The 14,725-nt window shown below is 49.5% G+C and overlaps 1 protein-coding gene across 1 annotated transcript in view; it reads right to left on the bottom strand.

Moving 5' to 3' along the window:
* Nucleotides 1–14,725, bottom strand: part of LOC138299142 (complement C2-like) — a 479,732-nt gene that overhangs the window by 150,218 nt on the left and 314,789 nt on the right. The window contains exons 10-12 of the mRNA XM_069237201.1: nt 8,168–8,305; nt 7,967–8,058; nt 2,818–2,938 (exon numbers count right to left, since the gene is read on the bottom strand). Of these exons, the coding sequence (XP_069093302.1) occupies nt 2,818–2,938; nt 7,967–8,058; nt 8,168–8,305 (351 nt within the window). The remainder of the gene's footprint in view (nt 1–2,817; nt 2,939–7,966; nt 8,059–8,167; nt 8,306–14,725) is intronic.

The raw sequence follows: 14,725 nt of genomic DNA, 5'->3' as shown, positions 1-14,725 counted from the left end.
ATCATGGGCTCCACAGCCATTGACTCCAAGCTGAGCTCCCCCAGTACTACACACATATAGGTCTCACTGTCACAGATTCCAAACTGCGCCCTCACAGTTCTATAGACTCATGAACTCTCCACTCACTGACTCCAAGCTGCGCTCTCACAGTATTATAGACTTATGAGTTCTACACTCACTGACTCCCCCAGTAGTACAGACTCAAAGGCTCCACACTCATGGATTTCAAAACCACTGACTCAAAACTAGACTCTCCCACTATTACAGACTCCATATTCACTGACCGCACTTTCCCAGCACTACACACTCATGGAACCCAGCCTGACACCCAGGCTAATTGTTCTCCTAATACACTATTGTTCACCTTAATTGCTCCAATGTGCAATATCTCAGACAACACTTGGTAGATCTTCTAATCTCTAATTAAAACCAATGTGCTCTTGTAGAGTACTTTCCTAAACAACACTGTGGCCCTCATTATAACATTGGTGGCAAATGCAGCCACGGCCACGGCTGCCAACATACCGTGGCTACCGACCAAATTATGACCGTAGCCGGAATTCCATCAGAAGGCTGGCGGAATTCCGGCAACGGTCATGGCGGCGGATGGCAGTAAAGTGGGGCTGCTGCCAGCAGCAGCGCCACACCAGTAGAATCATGAACCATGATACGGCCTGGCAGTGTTCTGCTGGCAGACGATGCTGCTGGCAGCAGTGCTGCGTCCCGTCTCCTGCTGGAGGACGCCCTGCAAGCAGGTAAGTCAGGTTCTCCAACAGGGGAGGGGGGTGAGGGGTGTTGTGTGTGTGTGGGGGTGTGTGTGACTGTGTGCGTGCATGCAGGTGTGGGGCATGTGTAATGCGTGTGTGCATGAATGGGTGTGAGTGTACGTGTATGTTGTGTCATGTGATTGCTTGTGTGCTAGTATGTATGTTAGTAAGTGTTGCTGTGAGTGTGTATGAATGTATGCATGCGTGGGTGAATGTGGGTATGCATGTGTATGTATGTGCGTGTAGGTGTGTGTATGTCGGGAGGGTGGAGGAGGACTCTGGGGAGGTGGAGACCCCTATCAGTGCCAGGGAAGGGATTTCCTGGCACTGATAGTGCCTACCGCCATGGTTTTCGTGGCGGTACAGAAGCCTCGGAAACCATGGCGGTGGGTGGGGTCAGAATGCCATGGGCGGCCATTACTGCCATTACCACCGTGCCGGTCGGTGTGTTACATTGGCGGTTTGGCTTTAGCCAAACCGCCAATGTCATAATATGGCAGTATGTACCGGCAGCCTGTTGGCGGTACTACCGCCACTATTACACCGACCGCCGGGGTCATAATGACCCCCTATATGTTCAGTTGCAGTATCAATTTAAAAGGGCAACAGTGGAAGGGATCCAGAGATATCCCACATACATGTAATAAGGGAAACAGTCGAATGACTTAGGAAGTATACCACAGATATCGGGAAAGGATACAGTGGGAGAATAACTAAGACACATGGCTAGAGATACAGGGAAACAGTTTAGCAAGTATACTGCTGATGTGTGGAAAGAGGAACAGTGAAAGGGTTACGAAGTATACCGAAGAGCTGTAGGAAGGGAAACAGTGAAAGAGTTTAAAAGGAATACCATGGATAGGGGTAACGAGACACAGTGAAAGAGTTCAGGGAAAATATGGAAAGATAACCAAGGATAGGGTTTAGAAAGAATACCTCAGATGTGGGGAATAGGAAACAGTGAAATGGTTTAGGGAGTATACTGCAGAGGCTTTGAAAGTGAAGCACTGAAGGAATTCAATAGGCATACCGCATATTGCAGATGTGAGGAAAGTGGAATAGTGTAAGGTTTTAGGGAGTATAATGCAGATGTGAGGAAAGTGGAATAGTGTAAAGTTTTAGGGAGTATATTTCAGATGTGAGGAAAGTGTAATAGTGTTAGGTTTTAGGGAGTATATTGCAGATGTGAGGAAAGTGGAATAGTGTAAAGTTTTAGGGAGTATATTACAGATGTGAGGAAAGTGGATTAGTGTACGGTTTTAGGGAGTATATTGCAGATGTGAAGAAAGAGGCATTGTGTAAGGGTTTAGGGAGTATACTGCAGATGTGAGGAAAGAGAAAAAGTAAAGGTTTAGGGACTATACTAAAAAGGTGTGGAAACATAAATAGTGAAAAGTTTTAGGAAGAAGACGACCAGTGAAAGTGTTTAGTGGGTATACCCCAAAGGTGTGGAATGAGAAACAGTAAAATAATTTGGGGAGTGTATTGTAGACATGTGGAAAGAGTAATAGTGAAAAGGGTTAAGAATTATACCATAGATACGTGGAAAGGGAAATAGTGACAGGGTTTGGAGAGTAAACTGCAGATGTGTGAAAAGGGGATTAGGAAAATAGGTTAAGGAGTATATTGAGGTGGTCTGAAAAGTGAATCAGTAAAAGGCTTTAGGGAGTATACCACAGATGTGTAGAAAGGGAGAGAGTGAAAGGGTTTAGGGAGTATACCCCAGATGTGCGGAATAAGAAATATTGAAGGGGTTAGGTAGTGTACCTTAGATGTGTGGAAAGAGGAACACTGGAATGATTTGGGGAGTATCCTACACATGTCTGAAAAGAGAAACACTAGAAAGGTTTAAGGAGTATACTGTAGATGCCTGGCAATGGAAACAGTGGAAGGGTTTAGGGAGTATATCCCAGATGCGTATTGAAGAGGAACCATGGATATGTGGCAAGAGAAACAATGATGAAATCCAATGAGTAGATCACAGCTGCATGGGAAAACATGTCGCTTACCTTCCAAATATTATAAGGACATCTTTCTGCTTATTCCATACCTGCTGAAAGCTTGGCACCTGATGTTTCCAGGTGACTGCCTTTGCTATTGATGAAGCAGTGAGCACTGGTCAGCACCCATTGGTTTGTCACAAGGGATCCGCTGCACTTGGTGGCCAGATTCTGCAAGGCGAATAGAGGTGTGTAAATGCAGATTCTTCCCCAACGTTGCACCCTTAACCTGCTTTGTAACTGCAAATTACATATAATGACCAGAGTCATAGTGACATGAGTAGCCTATATCAGATAATCATAGTACTAGTAGAGGTCAGTACATTGTCTTCCAATTCCCTGCATCACAATGGGCTACTTTGGAATCAGTAAAAAGTTGGAAGCCTTTGCGGATGGGATTGAGTGATATGGTCTTCCTGGCCTTGTCAATGTAAAAGTGCCAATCAGGTATTAAGTGTGTGTAAGCACCCTTTTCTTGTGTCCCAATCAGTAAGAGCAATATTACTCCGTATTAATTGTAACAATTCATATTGTTAATTACTGGTATCCTGAGGACACAACACTGTTGAACTTCAACTGACTGAGTATTATCTTTCAGCACTTGTGTGAGTTTAGACACTGCACTGAGAAACAGTAGCAGATCAAAGAACAGGTAATAATTTCAGTGTCAGGACATTGCTTAACTTTTTTCTGGATATTGCGGTACTCAGAAAACCTGCTGGGCAAGCTTCCACCCCATGGTACCGCGGTAACATGCAAGCTTCCTCAGCAAAGCGTGCATAGTACTGTGGTACAGGTGGCATGACGGCTGAACAGTGGCTCCTGCGGGAGTACATCAGTACCTCACAGGAGGGCTGCGCAGGGTCCTGCAAGAGTACCCAGTGGCCCAAAAGTTTTTTCACCTCTGGGGTGTCACGCTGGGCTGCCAACCACAATTATCTGGTGGTCAGGGTGTCACCACCATTCTCCTTTATGTCCCTTTTTTTTAAAACAAAAACTTTTTGAGGGCTGAGTCCTGTCATGACGGGCACAACATTCTGTTCTATCTTGCAGCTGCCATTCAGTTCACTTGGTCCCACCATGCTACCGAAATGGCCAACAGGAGAAAAAGCTCTCCTGGACAATCAGAAGGCCCTATTTTTTTTAATTACGATACTGCAGAGTACTTATTGGACCAAGGCCTATTTTTGTTTTAATTAAGGTACTGGGGAACTCTTGCAGGACCAGGTTTAGCTATCCTTTTCACCCCATCAAGCTAAGGTCGAACACCTCTTTAAATGCTATTTTCTCAAAAACAACTGAACAGATTTTCATTGAATGACAAAAAGCATGCTCTACGAGTAAAATTCTAACTTTCTGTCAAATTTGATGTAAATCTGTTTAGCTGTTTTTTGTGCATTGGAGAACACATTTTCCTTTGGCAATTAATGTGGGAGATAAACGTTTTGGGATCAGTTTTAAACTTTCCATGAAGGAGGTGAGGGGGATGAACATTTTATTTTTGGAAAACTTTGTGTAGATTCGACAAGTGGCACAAACGTTATTAGTGAAACAAAAAACACACTTCCTAAGAAAAATCCGGCCTAACTATAAATACACAGTAACCATCATAAGTCAAACTGAGTTAATTTATAAAGGGGTGCTACTTTAATTGTCTAACTCCATTATTTTCAAAGGTAGTGTGTTGTACTACTTGTGAGTGGCCATGTATGGTGCTTGACTTACTCCAAGACTGGGCTAGAGTACATTTGGGCCTGTTTTGACATCTTTAGGGCTGTAGTAGCTTTAGAAATATGGGTTGTGAATAACAATGGTCTTAGTCGTTTGTATGAGTGTCAAGGTATTAGTATGGTCCTCCCTAAACCCCTCCTTAAGCCTTCCCATTTAGTTGTAAACATTCCTCATTTTCCTACTACCCCGCCTTGGTCTCTCCAACATTTGCTACTGAAATATTGGCAGGGATCTCATGAAGAAAAGATGGGAGAGGCAGAGGTCAAGTGCTCCACCAACAATTTGTAAATAGTATTTTGAAGAATGCCAGTTGTACAACTGTGGTACTACTAAATGCTACAAAATGCAGTTTGTGAATAGCCCATAAATCTTTAATCTGCTATATCATCATCCGAACCATAAGGGTTACAAACACTGTTGTAACAGTTCTGAATTCTGTGGAATTTTCTCAAGCTGTTGTCAGAGTTAAGATTTTCTAAGACAACATGGTACAGGTGCCCCACAGGATGGAGCTGTCTTACTCCTCTTTGCAGGTGGAGGTAACAGAGCCTATCCTGGACCTAGATGTCACCATGCTCAATGTTGCTTCTCTTGTGCAGATGGCTGGGGTGACTTCTTGTCCCAGGAGGAGGCTCTATCCATTGAGACTCTCCCTCACAGGTCCTTTCAGCGGCTAGAGTGTGAAAGATGTTGAAACAGGTTACTGCTCTGGTAAAAACACTCCACTGCTTCAGCAGGCAAGCAGATCCTCCTTCTTCCAAAGGTTCTTCCACAGGTTCAGCAAGGCTGCTCAGCAGTTACTTCCCAGGTTTTGGCCCACCTGAACAGAGAATGGAAATGATAGCAACAGTCCTACTACTGGCTCTCTTGTGGTCTTTCTGCCTCACAGGTGTACACACCTTCCTTGGTTTTCACCAGAACTGCATTTTTATCCAACTGATATCAAAACATTACCAAGAAGGTGACTGCAGAATCCAAATCCTAAAGCACATCTCCAATCCTGGAGGGGTATGACATTGGTGTGCTTGGCTCATGTCCAGGTATCCAGGCAGATGGGTGAAACCACCAACAGAATTTAGGGGGTCATTACAACCCTGGCGGTACAAGACCGCCAGGGCTGTAATGACGGAAGCACCGCCAACAGGCTGGCGGTGCTTCTCAGGTCATTACAACCGCGGCGGAAGTGCCGCGGTCGCACCGCCTGGGCCGGCGGTTTCCCACCACAATGGCCCAGGCGGTAGCAATCCGCCAGGGCAGCGCTGCCCAGGGAATTACGAGTCCCCCTACCGCCAGCCTTTTCCTGGTGGTTTGAACCGCCAGGAAAAGGCTGGCGGTACGGGGAGTCGCGGGCCCCTGCAGCCTTTCACTGTCTGCATAGCAGACAGTGAAAAGCGCGATGGGTGCAACTGCACCCGTCGCACGGCCGCAACACCGCCGGCACCATTTGGAGCCGGCTCCTGTGTTGCGGCCGAGATCCCCGCTGGGCCGGCAGGCGAAAACTAGGTTTCCGCCCGCCGGCCCAGCGGGGATCTCCAAATGGCCGTGGCGGGGTGTGGCCGCATTGGCTGCCGCCCGGCGGTCCGATCTTGGTGGGCGGCTTCAGCCGCCCGCCAAGGTCGTAATGAGGGCCTTAGTCTTTACTTTCCTTAAATTCTTTTTTGAAAGTCACAAGGAAGCAATTATTTGAAGAAAGTAGGCATTATTTATCTAATGCAGATTCTCCTAAAGGCATGGGCAGAAATGTTACTTGTCATCTATTCCCTAATCCTCCAGATCCAGTGGTCACATTGTTCCTCATCGAGATTTGCTATGTGCAAGAAGGAATCGCTAGTATGCACTGCATCTCAGCTGCTTTCTTTGGTACATGCTTCTGTAATGTACATTGTGTTGCTGGGTGAGTAGTATGTGGTTTGTTTTCTTACAGTGACTGGTTTGGTACACGATTGATAATTGCTGCCAAAGCTGATTGTGAGGTCTTTTGGACATCTGTTAACACAGTGCTGCATACCTCCCTGTATCTCTTGTGTTTTTCCAGCACCACATTTTGTGGTTGTGTGCTAGAGAGAGTTTCTGGGAATATCAGTTTCTTGTGAAACGGTATGAATATACGGTTGCGCCTGTTCTCACACATGCTTATGCACAACCATGTTGACCATACCATGGTTGAAGCCTGTCTTTGAACCTCGCTCATCTCACATCCCAGACAGACCAAACTACATCCAGCGCTCTATACACCATGAACTCTAGACAAACACAAAGAGCCCAATACAGATCAAAGCACTTTGTGGCTTCTTTGGGTATGAGGCACTATATGAAGCCTACACTACAACATACAAATGCATATGTTCATGCTTAGATGCCCACCATGAATGGAAGCAACGATTCTCCAAGGTACATGCACAAACTGCACATTGTGAACTGGAATTCATTATTCTCCACAGGAGTGGATGGACTGCCTGTCTCCTGACTAAAAATGATGCTGTCTCACTAAAAATGATGCTGCCACCACTGTCAGATCAAACTTAGCTTGTGGACAGGAGGCAGGTAGCACACCTACCACAGAGCCCAACTCTGATGTCTCAGAACTTTAAACCAGGACTACCATTAGGAATTTGGAAGACTGTCAAGTTAACTGGGGAAAACATCAGACTTTCTACATAAATTATACAATGGGAGGGCAGCAAATAATCTTTAAGGCATGCTGATGGTTTTTGTCCCAACACTGGAAATCTAGAATATGTACACCTGCTGAGCTGCAATAACACAGGGCTTCTGCTATACCCCACCGCACTCACAATGGTGGAAATACCATGGGCTCTGTCATCAGTAGAACCCTCAGGGGAGGGCATCTACTGCTTATCTTTTTCCTGTAGGGGACCACCATGAATAACATGGCACTCCCGGACACAAAGAAAAGACCAATGATGCCCATATGCTGGGAGAAACAATGAAACTACCATTAATATGTATGAGATATGTTTGCATATACTGACACTGGGTCCTAGTTTAAATAAATCAGCCAAAGTCTGCTATTCTGACAGTAACAGTAAGGTCTTCTTCTAAGAATTCAAAGGGCCAGCACTCAAAGCTGTCAGAGTAGAGTCACCTTTATCACTGTCCAGGGTCAGGTATAGGCATTTCTACACACTCCTCAGTGAGTGTGACTGGCTTAGCATTCTCCAGAGCTTAGGAAAATCGGCAGCATCTGGCAAGGGCACATTTCCTACTCCCTGTCACTGAAGCAAAGCAGAACTCAGCAAAAAGATGGGACTGGAATGGAAATGTATGGTCATCTTCCCATTCTAGATGGCTGATGTCAGGTATGAAGCTGTTGCATGTGGCCTCGAAGGAGGAGAGAAAGACTAGATATACATCAAGTTTCAGCTGGACCAGGGAGAAATCCCTCATTGACACATTTTCAATTTTCACTAATTTAAAGATTTATTGACCTTGGACTAAGGCATTCACCTGAATCGTCACATGCCAGGGGTAGTTCAGCCGCTTGTCACCGCTGTCACTGGTGCTACTCAGGCCACACATGTCCCCAATTTCTTTTACACCTAAGCAGAGATGAATGAAATAAAACAGTCAGGGATTACTGGAGGTTCTCGCCACATGGTGCTGCATATGGAATGTAGAGAGAAAAAGAAGGGACACTTGTCCACGTACTCAGCATTTCATCAAAGGAGTTTTTCAGGTCTTCTGCAGACTTCAACTTGAAGACATGTTTTTCATCGGCCTTCTTGGAGGCGATATCACTGAGCTCTGTCAAGTCCACATCTTGCCCGATGCCGATGGCATACACATCTGGTAACGAAAGAAGGAAGGTGTTCATGAAGATGTGCAGGTTAGTTAGTGATCCACCGCTGTATGATTGTTACCTTTCACCTTGCTGCCTTCCCCTTTGCCTTCCATATCCATTGTTCACCCTCCCAGAACCATCAATCAATATTTTATAGTGCACATTATAGGTCATTGCAGTTTATTGAAAATCAAGCCATGATAGAAGCTTCTGCTTGTGTCCATCCCATCATTACTTGCATTGTTACTTGCATTTTTTTTCTACCTTCTTCAAGGCCCTTCCCCTCCTCACTGACTCTTGCTCACCTCTGCCCAGTCCTTTCGTACCTTCATATGCTCAACTTGCTCCTCATGTTCTCACAGCAATGCCTTATCACCTTCCTACAGCATCTGGCTATAGTATGTAATATCCACCTTGTTCTCTCCTTCCCAATGTATGCCTCCATGCAAACACTGAATCTGTCGAATGCATACAGTTTCATGTGCCCTTTAATCATCACAAATGCAGAGGATGAGAAGCATAGAGGTCAACCGCAGGGCAAGTTTGACATTCTACATACAGATATACCAGAAAACAACAATCTACAAGCTTTGATGAATAATACGGTTGATTTTACATAGGCAAATCCTAGAACCATCCCCCCTTAAAAAAATCCAAACATCTGCATACATGCAATCTCAAAGATACACACACAAAAGTAACCCACATTATACCTGAATCCAATAAAATGCAATATTATATAAAAATCCCCATAATAGGATAGTACCTAAAACATACTATTGTTCTGTGGTATACTTCCGATTTGGCCATTTTAGAATTCCACCACATTTCTTCTTTCTACCATCTTCCGGGCGTAGGATATTAAGACTCCTTATCTTACCAACGTATTCTTGTGCACCAATATCCAATCACCCAAAATAAAGTTTAGATGTTTCAAACCACGTCTCAAGTCGCTGTTCTCACTAAAGTCTTCTGAACACTTGATCTTTCGACACTTCCCTGTCCACCCACACCAGTGCTGAATCTATCAACCACAAAGTAAACAGTTCTTTATAAACATGTTGGGCACATTCCTTTTGCGCAGTACAAAAGATAAGCCATAATAAGTCAAAACATATCAAAACAATGTGTGAGGAAGCAAAATAAGAAAAGGGCATGGTAATTTGTGAAATGGTTTAGCTCCTGTCACAGGAATCAATTCAGCAAGAGTCTATGGGGGTAATTTTGACCTCGGCGGTCTTTTTTCAAGACTGCCGAGGGACCGCCGTGCGGAAGACCGCCAGTGGTGGCGGTTTGCCGCTCAGCCTATTATGACCGTTGGCAGCTCTCCGTCCTTTTACGGACGGAGAGCCGCCAACAGCCATACTGGCGGGCGGTGGGGAAGTGGAGGTTGCTCCACCTCCACCGCCACGCCAACAGAACACCGCCCAGCGAATCACATCCTGTGATTCGGCGTGGCGGTGTTCTGTTGGCGGTGTGGTGTCGGCGGAGCAGCCCCCATGGCTCCCGTCCCCTCCCGGAGGATCGTCGGACCAGGTAAGTCGATCGTCCGTGAGGGGGGGGAGGGTTGTGTGTTGTGTGCGTGCATGGGTGTGTGTGTGTGTGTGTATGTAGAGGGGGCGTGTGAGTGTGTGTATACTTGCAGGGGTGTTGTGTGTATGGGAATGAGTGCGTGTATGTCTGTAGGTATGTCTGTATGGATGTGTGCGTGTATGTTTGAATGTGGGTGTGCGTGTCTGACTGTGTGTGTGGATGTTGGCATGTATGTCGGTGTGTGTGCGTGTATGTGTGTTGGTGGTGCCTGCGTGCGTGTCATGTGTGTATGAGTGATGTTATGTTGGGGGTTGGGGTGGGGAGGGGGGTCCTGCCACCTTTGAGGGGGTGAGAGGGGGGCGGGGGGTAGGGGAGGGAGTCAGGGTGGGGGGTGGGGAAGACCCCTATCAGTGCCAGGGAAGGAATTCCCTGGCACTGATAGTGCTTACCGCCATGGATTCCATGGCGGTTTCAAACCGCATGAAATCCATAGCGGTCAGCCGGGTCCAAATACCGCTGGCGGTATAGTGACGGCCGTCGGGCTGGAGACCCTGGTCTCCAGCCCGGCGGGCAGAACGGAGAACTGACATGGTCATAATACACAGAGGAAAGACCGCCAGCCCATTGTAATATATCAAAATACAGTAAGCAAATATATACATATATATATATATATATATATATATATATATATGTATATATTTGCTTACTGTATTTTGATATATTACAATATATATATATATATATATATATATATATATATACACAATAAACAAAATATACACCACGATTAGTAGTGCAGGTTTTGCACCATTCATAGTCCGTGGACCACTGGGCCCAAAATGCATGGGCGAGGCCCACACAAGATACCCGAACATGACGGAGAGAACACTGCAAGGGCATCAGATAGAAATACAACAGGCACCTCAGGGGGAAGGGAAGGGGGGGCACCTCAGCCGGATGAGTGCACAACGCCAGATCCACGAGGGGCCTCCATGCCCATTGATGTATCCTGGGGACTGCAAAGCCACAGTCTCTCAAGTCACTATGTGGGTGGGTTGCCCACTGTACCATCCTGGGGAGTGCAAAGCCACAGTCTCTCAAGTCTCTACAGTGGGTGGTTTGCCCACTGTTCCATCCTGGGGAGTGCAAAGCCACAGTCTCTCAAGTCTCTACAGTGGGTGGTTTGCCCACGGTTCCATCCTGGGGAGTGCAAAGCCACAGTCTCTCAAGTCTCTACAGTGGGTGGGTTGCCCACCGTTCCATCCTGGGGAGTGCAAAGCCACAGTCTATCAAGTCTCTACAGTGGGTGGGTTGCCCACCGTTCCATCCTGGGGAGTGCAAAGCCACAGTCTCTCAAGTCTCTACAGTGGGTGGTTTGCCCACCGTTCCATCCTGGGGAGTGCAAAGCCACAGTCTCTCAAGTCTCTACAGTGGGTAGTTTGCCCACCGTTCCATCCTGGGGAGTGCAAAGCCACAGTCTATCAAGTCTCTACAGTGGGTGGGTTGCCCACCGTTCCATCCTGGGGAGTGCAAAGCCACAGTCTATCAAGTCTCTACAGTGGGTGGGTTGCCCACCGTTCCATCCTGGGGAGTGCAAAGCCACAGTCTCTCAAGTCTCTACAGTGGGTGGGTTGCCCACTGTACCATCCTGGGGAGTGCAAAGCCACAGTCTCACAAGTGGATGCATGTCTCCACTGGTTCTGGAGGGGGACTGGTGCCCAGAGTGCTTCATCCTGTGCAGGACAGACGGAGTGGATGCAGGTCTCCACTGGTTCTGGAGGGGGACTGGTGCCCAGAGTGCTTCATCCTGTGCAGGACAGATGGAGTGGATGCAGGTCTCCACTGGTTCTGGAGGGGGACTGGTGCCCAGAGTGCAGCACTCACCCCGTGACGGTCCCAGTTGCGTCACTGCCCCTGCCGCAAATGGGCTAGCGGTGCTTTCCATGGCGGTCTTTGCTCTGTTCAGCGGTCCTTGCCATGGCGGTCTTTGCCCTGTGCAGCGGTCCTTGGCCTGTTCAGCGGTGCTTGATTTGCCAGTGTCTGACCTGTTCAGCGGTCCTTGCCATGGCGGTCTTTGCCCTGTTCAGCGGTGCTTGAGTTGCCAGTGTCTGACCTGTTCAGCGGTCCTTGCCATGGCGGTCTTTGCCCTGTGCAGCGGTCCTTGGCCTGTTCAGCGGTGCTTGAGTTGCCAGTGTCTGACCTGTTCAGCGGTCCTTGCCATGGCGGTCTTTGCCCTGTGCAGTGGTCCTTGGCCTGTTCAGAGGTGCTTGAGTTGCCAGTGTCTGACCTCTTCAGCAGTGCTTGCCATGGCGGTCTTTGCCCTGTGCAGCGGTCCTTGGCCTGTTCAGCGGTGCTTGAGTTGCCAGTGTCTGACCTGTTCAGCGGTCCGTGCCATGGCGGTCTTTGCCCTGTGCAGCGGTCCTTGGCCTGTTCAGCGGTGCTTGAGTTGCCAGTGTCTGACCTGTTCAGCGGTGCTTTCCATGGCGGTCTTTGCCCTGTTCAGCGGTCCTTGCCATGGCGGTCTTTGCCCTGTGCAGCGGTCCTTGGCCTGTTCAGCGGTGCTTGATTTGCCAGTGTCTGACCTGTTCAGCGGTCCTTGCCATGGCGGTCTTTGCCCTGTTCAGCGGTCTTTGGCCTGTTCAGCGGTGCTTGAGTTGCCAGTGTCTGACCTGTTCAGCGGTCCTTGCCATGGCGGTCTTTGCCCTGTGCAGCGGTCCTTGGCCTGTTCAGCGGTGCTTGAGTTGCCAGTGTCTGACCTGTTCAGCGGTCCTTGCCATGGCGGTCTTTGCCCTGTGCAGTGGTCCTTGGCCTGTTCAGAGGTGCTTGAGTTGCCAGTGTCTGACCTCTTCAGCAGTGCTTGCCATGGCGGTCTTTGCCCTGTGCAGCGGTCCTTGGCCTGTTCAGCGGTGCTTGAGTTGCCAGTGTCTTACCTGATCAGCGGTCCTTGCCATGGCGGTCTTTGCCCTGTGCAGCGGTCCTTGGCCTGGTTAGCGGTGCTTGAGTTGCCAGTGTCTGACCTGTTCAGCGGTGCTTTCCATGGCGGTCTTTGCCCTGTTCAGCGGTCCTTGCCATGGCGGTCCGTCATTGCCCAGCTAGGCTGTGGCTGGCGGTCCTTCATGGGTCAGCTGGGCTGTGGCTTGCGGGCCCTCCTGGGCAGAGACAATGGGGCTGGCGGTGGCCTCCTGGGCAGTGACGATGGGGCTGGCGGTAGCCTCCTGGGCAGTGACGATGGGGCTGGCGGTGGCCTCCTGGGCAGTGACGATGGGGCTGGCGGTGGCCTCCTGGGCAGTGACGATGGGGCTGGCGGTGGCCTCCTGGACAGTGACGATGGGGCTGGCGGTGGCCTCCTGGGCAGCGGGGGTGATGGCGGTCTTCTCCGCCGTGCTGCTCCTCCCAGACTTTGGAGATTTCTTCTGCCCCTTCCCCACCTTGGGAGGAGTCACAGCTGAGTCCACACTCCCCCCAGTACCCCTGTGAGCGGCTTGGCTGGCTGGAGTCTTCCCCCTCTCCCGCCGGGCACTGTCCAACTTCTGGTGCTTCACAGGGGGTGGACTGGCTGTGCTGTGGCTCCGTGCCACACTGGCTGCCCTGGTAGCCGGTGCACTCCACATACCTGTAACAACAGGCACCACTGGTCCCGGAGATTTTTTGGCAGAGGTGCTAGTACTGGACCTATGAGTTGGACAGGGGGGTGGTGGGAAATAGGTTAAGGTGGGACAGGAATAGTTTTTTGGACACACTGGGACGGGTAGCTGGAGGGGGTTTGGGAGTGGAGGAAGAGGTGGTGGTTGTAGGAGGTGTAACTTTTATGGATTTGGGTGCAGGTGCATGGGCTGGAGGCTGTCGTGAGGTGGATGGCTGTTGGGTGGGTGTATGCCTGCGTTTGTGTATCTTCGGAGGGGGCGTCACAGACACACTGGGAGAGGACACAGGGGACGTGTAAATGGTAGTGGGGGTGGTGAGTGCACATGAGCGGGGTGTGGTGGTGGGTGTGCTGGTGCGGGACGTAGTGGCTGTAGTGGTAGTGCATGCAGGTGTGAGTGTAGACGAGACTGGGAGGGAGGAGGGAGACGAGGAGGAGGGGGACACAGTGGAGGCAGTGGATGTTGGTGTGTCTGTATGTGTGTGATGCTTGCGTGAGTGCCTGTGGGATGTGTGGTGCTTATGTTTGCCTGAGCTTCCCTTGTGTGGTGAGGTGTGTGCTGGCTGGTCTGATGGTGTGCTTGGGATAGGCAGAGGTACAGGGGATTGGGTCGGGGTGGAGGAAGTTGGAGGGGGGAGGCTAGACACAGGGACAATGGCTGCCATCAGTGCTGAGGCCAGAGTCTGAACGGTTCGATGAAGGGCAGCCTGACCAGAATGAATGCCCTCCAGGAATGCATTTGTGTGTTGCAACTCCCTTTCTACACCCTGGATGGCATTCAAAATGGTAGACTGCCCAATAGTGAGGGACCTGAGGAGGTCAATGGCCTCCTCACTGAGGGCAGCAGAGGTGACAGGGGCAGGGGCTGAGGTGCCTGGGGCGAAGGTGATGCCCACCCTCCTGGGTGAGCGGGCACAGGGCGAAGGCAGAGGGGCTGCTGGGAGGGCGGTGCTGGTAGAGGGGGTGGCGGCTGTACCTGTAGAAGTGGGGGGCACAGGTGTTGCCGCCACCACAAGGGAGCTCCCATCGGAGGATGAGTCCGTGTTGCTGGTTGCAGATCCTGTGACCGCCGTGGTTCTCCCCTCGCCCTCCGTCCCACTGGTGTATTCTGAGTCCGTAGTGTGGGCCTCCATGCCCATGTGGGATGCAGCTCCGTCGTGCTCCGGTGCCACTGTACCTCCGCCTGATGATGCTAATGCACACAAGAATAGGGAGACCACAAAAGGGGGGGACGACAGAAGAAAGA

Source organism: Pleurodeles waltl, chromosome 6 (genome assembly GCF_031143425.1).
Source record: "Pleurodeles waltl isolate 20211129_DDA chromosome 6, aPleWal1.hap1.20221129, whole genome shotgun sequence".
Taxonomy (NCBI): domain Eukaryota; kingdom Metazoa; phylum Chordata; class Amphibia; order Caudata; family Salamandridae; genus Pleurodeles; species Pleurodeles waltl.
The sequence above is the reverse complement of the archived record's forward strand: the minus strand, read 5'-3'. Positions and strand labels throughout refer to the sequence as shown.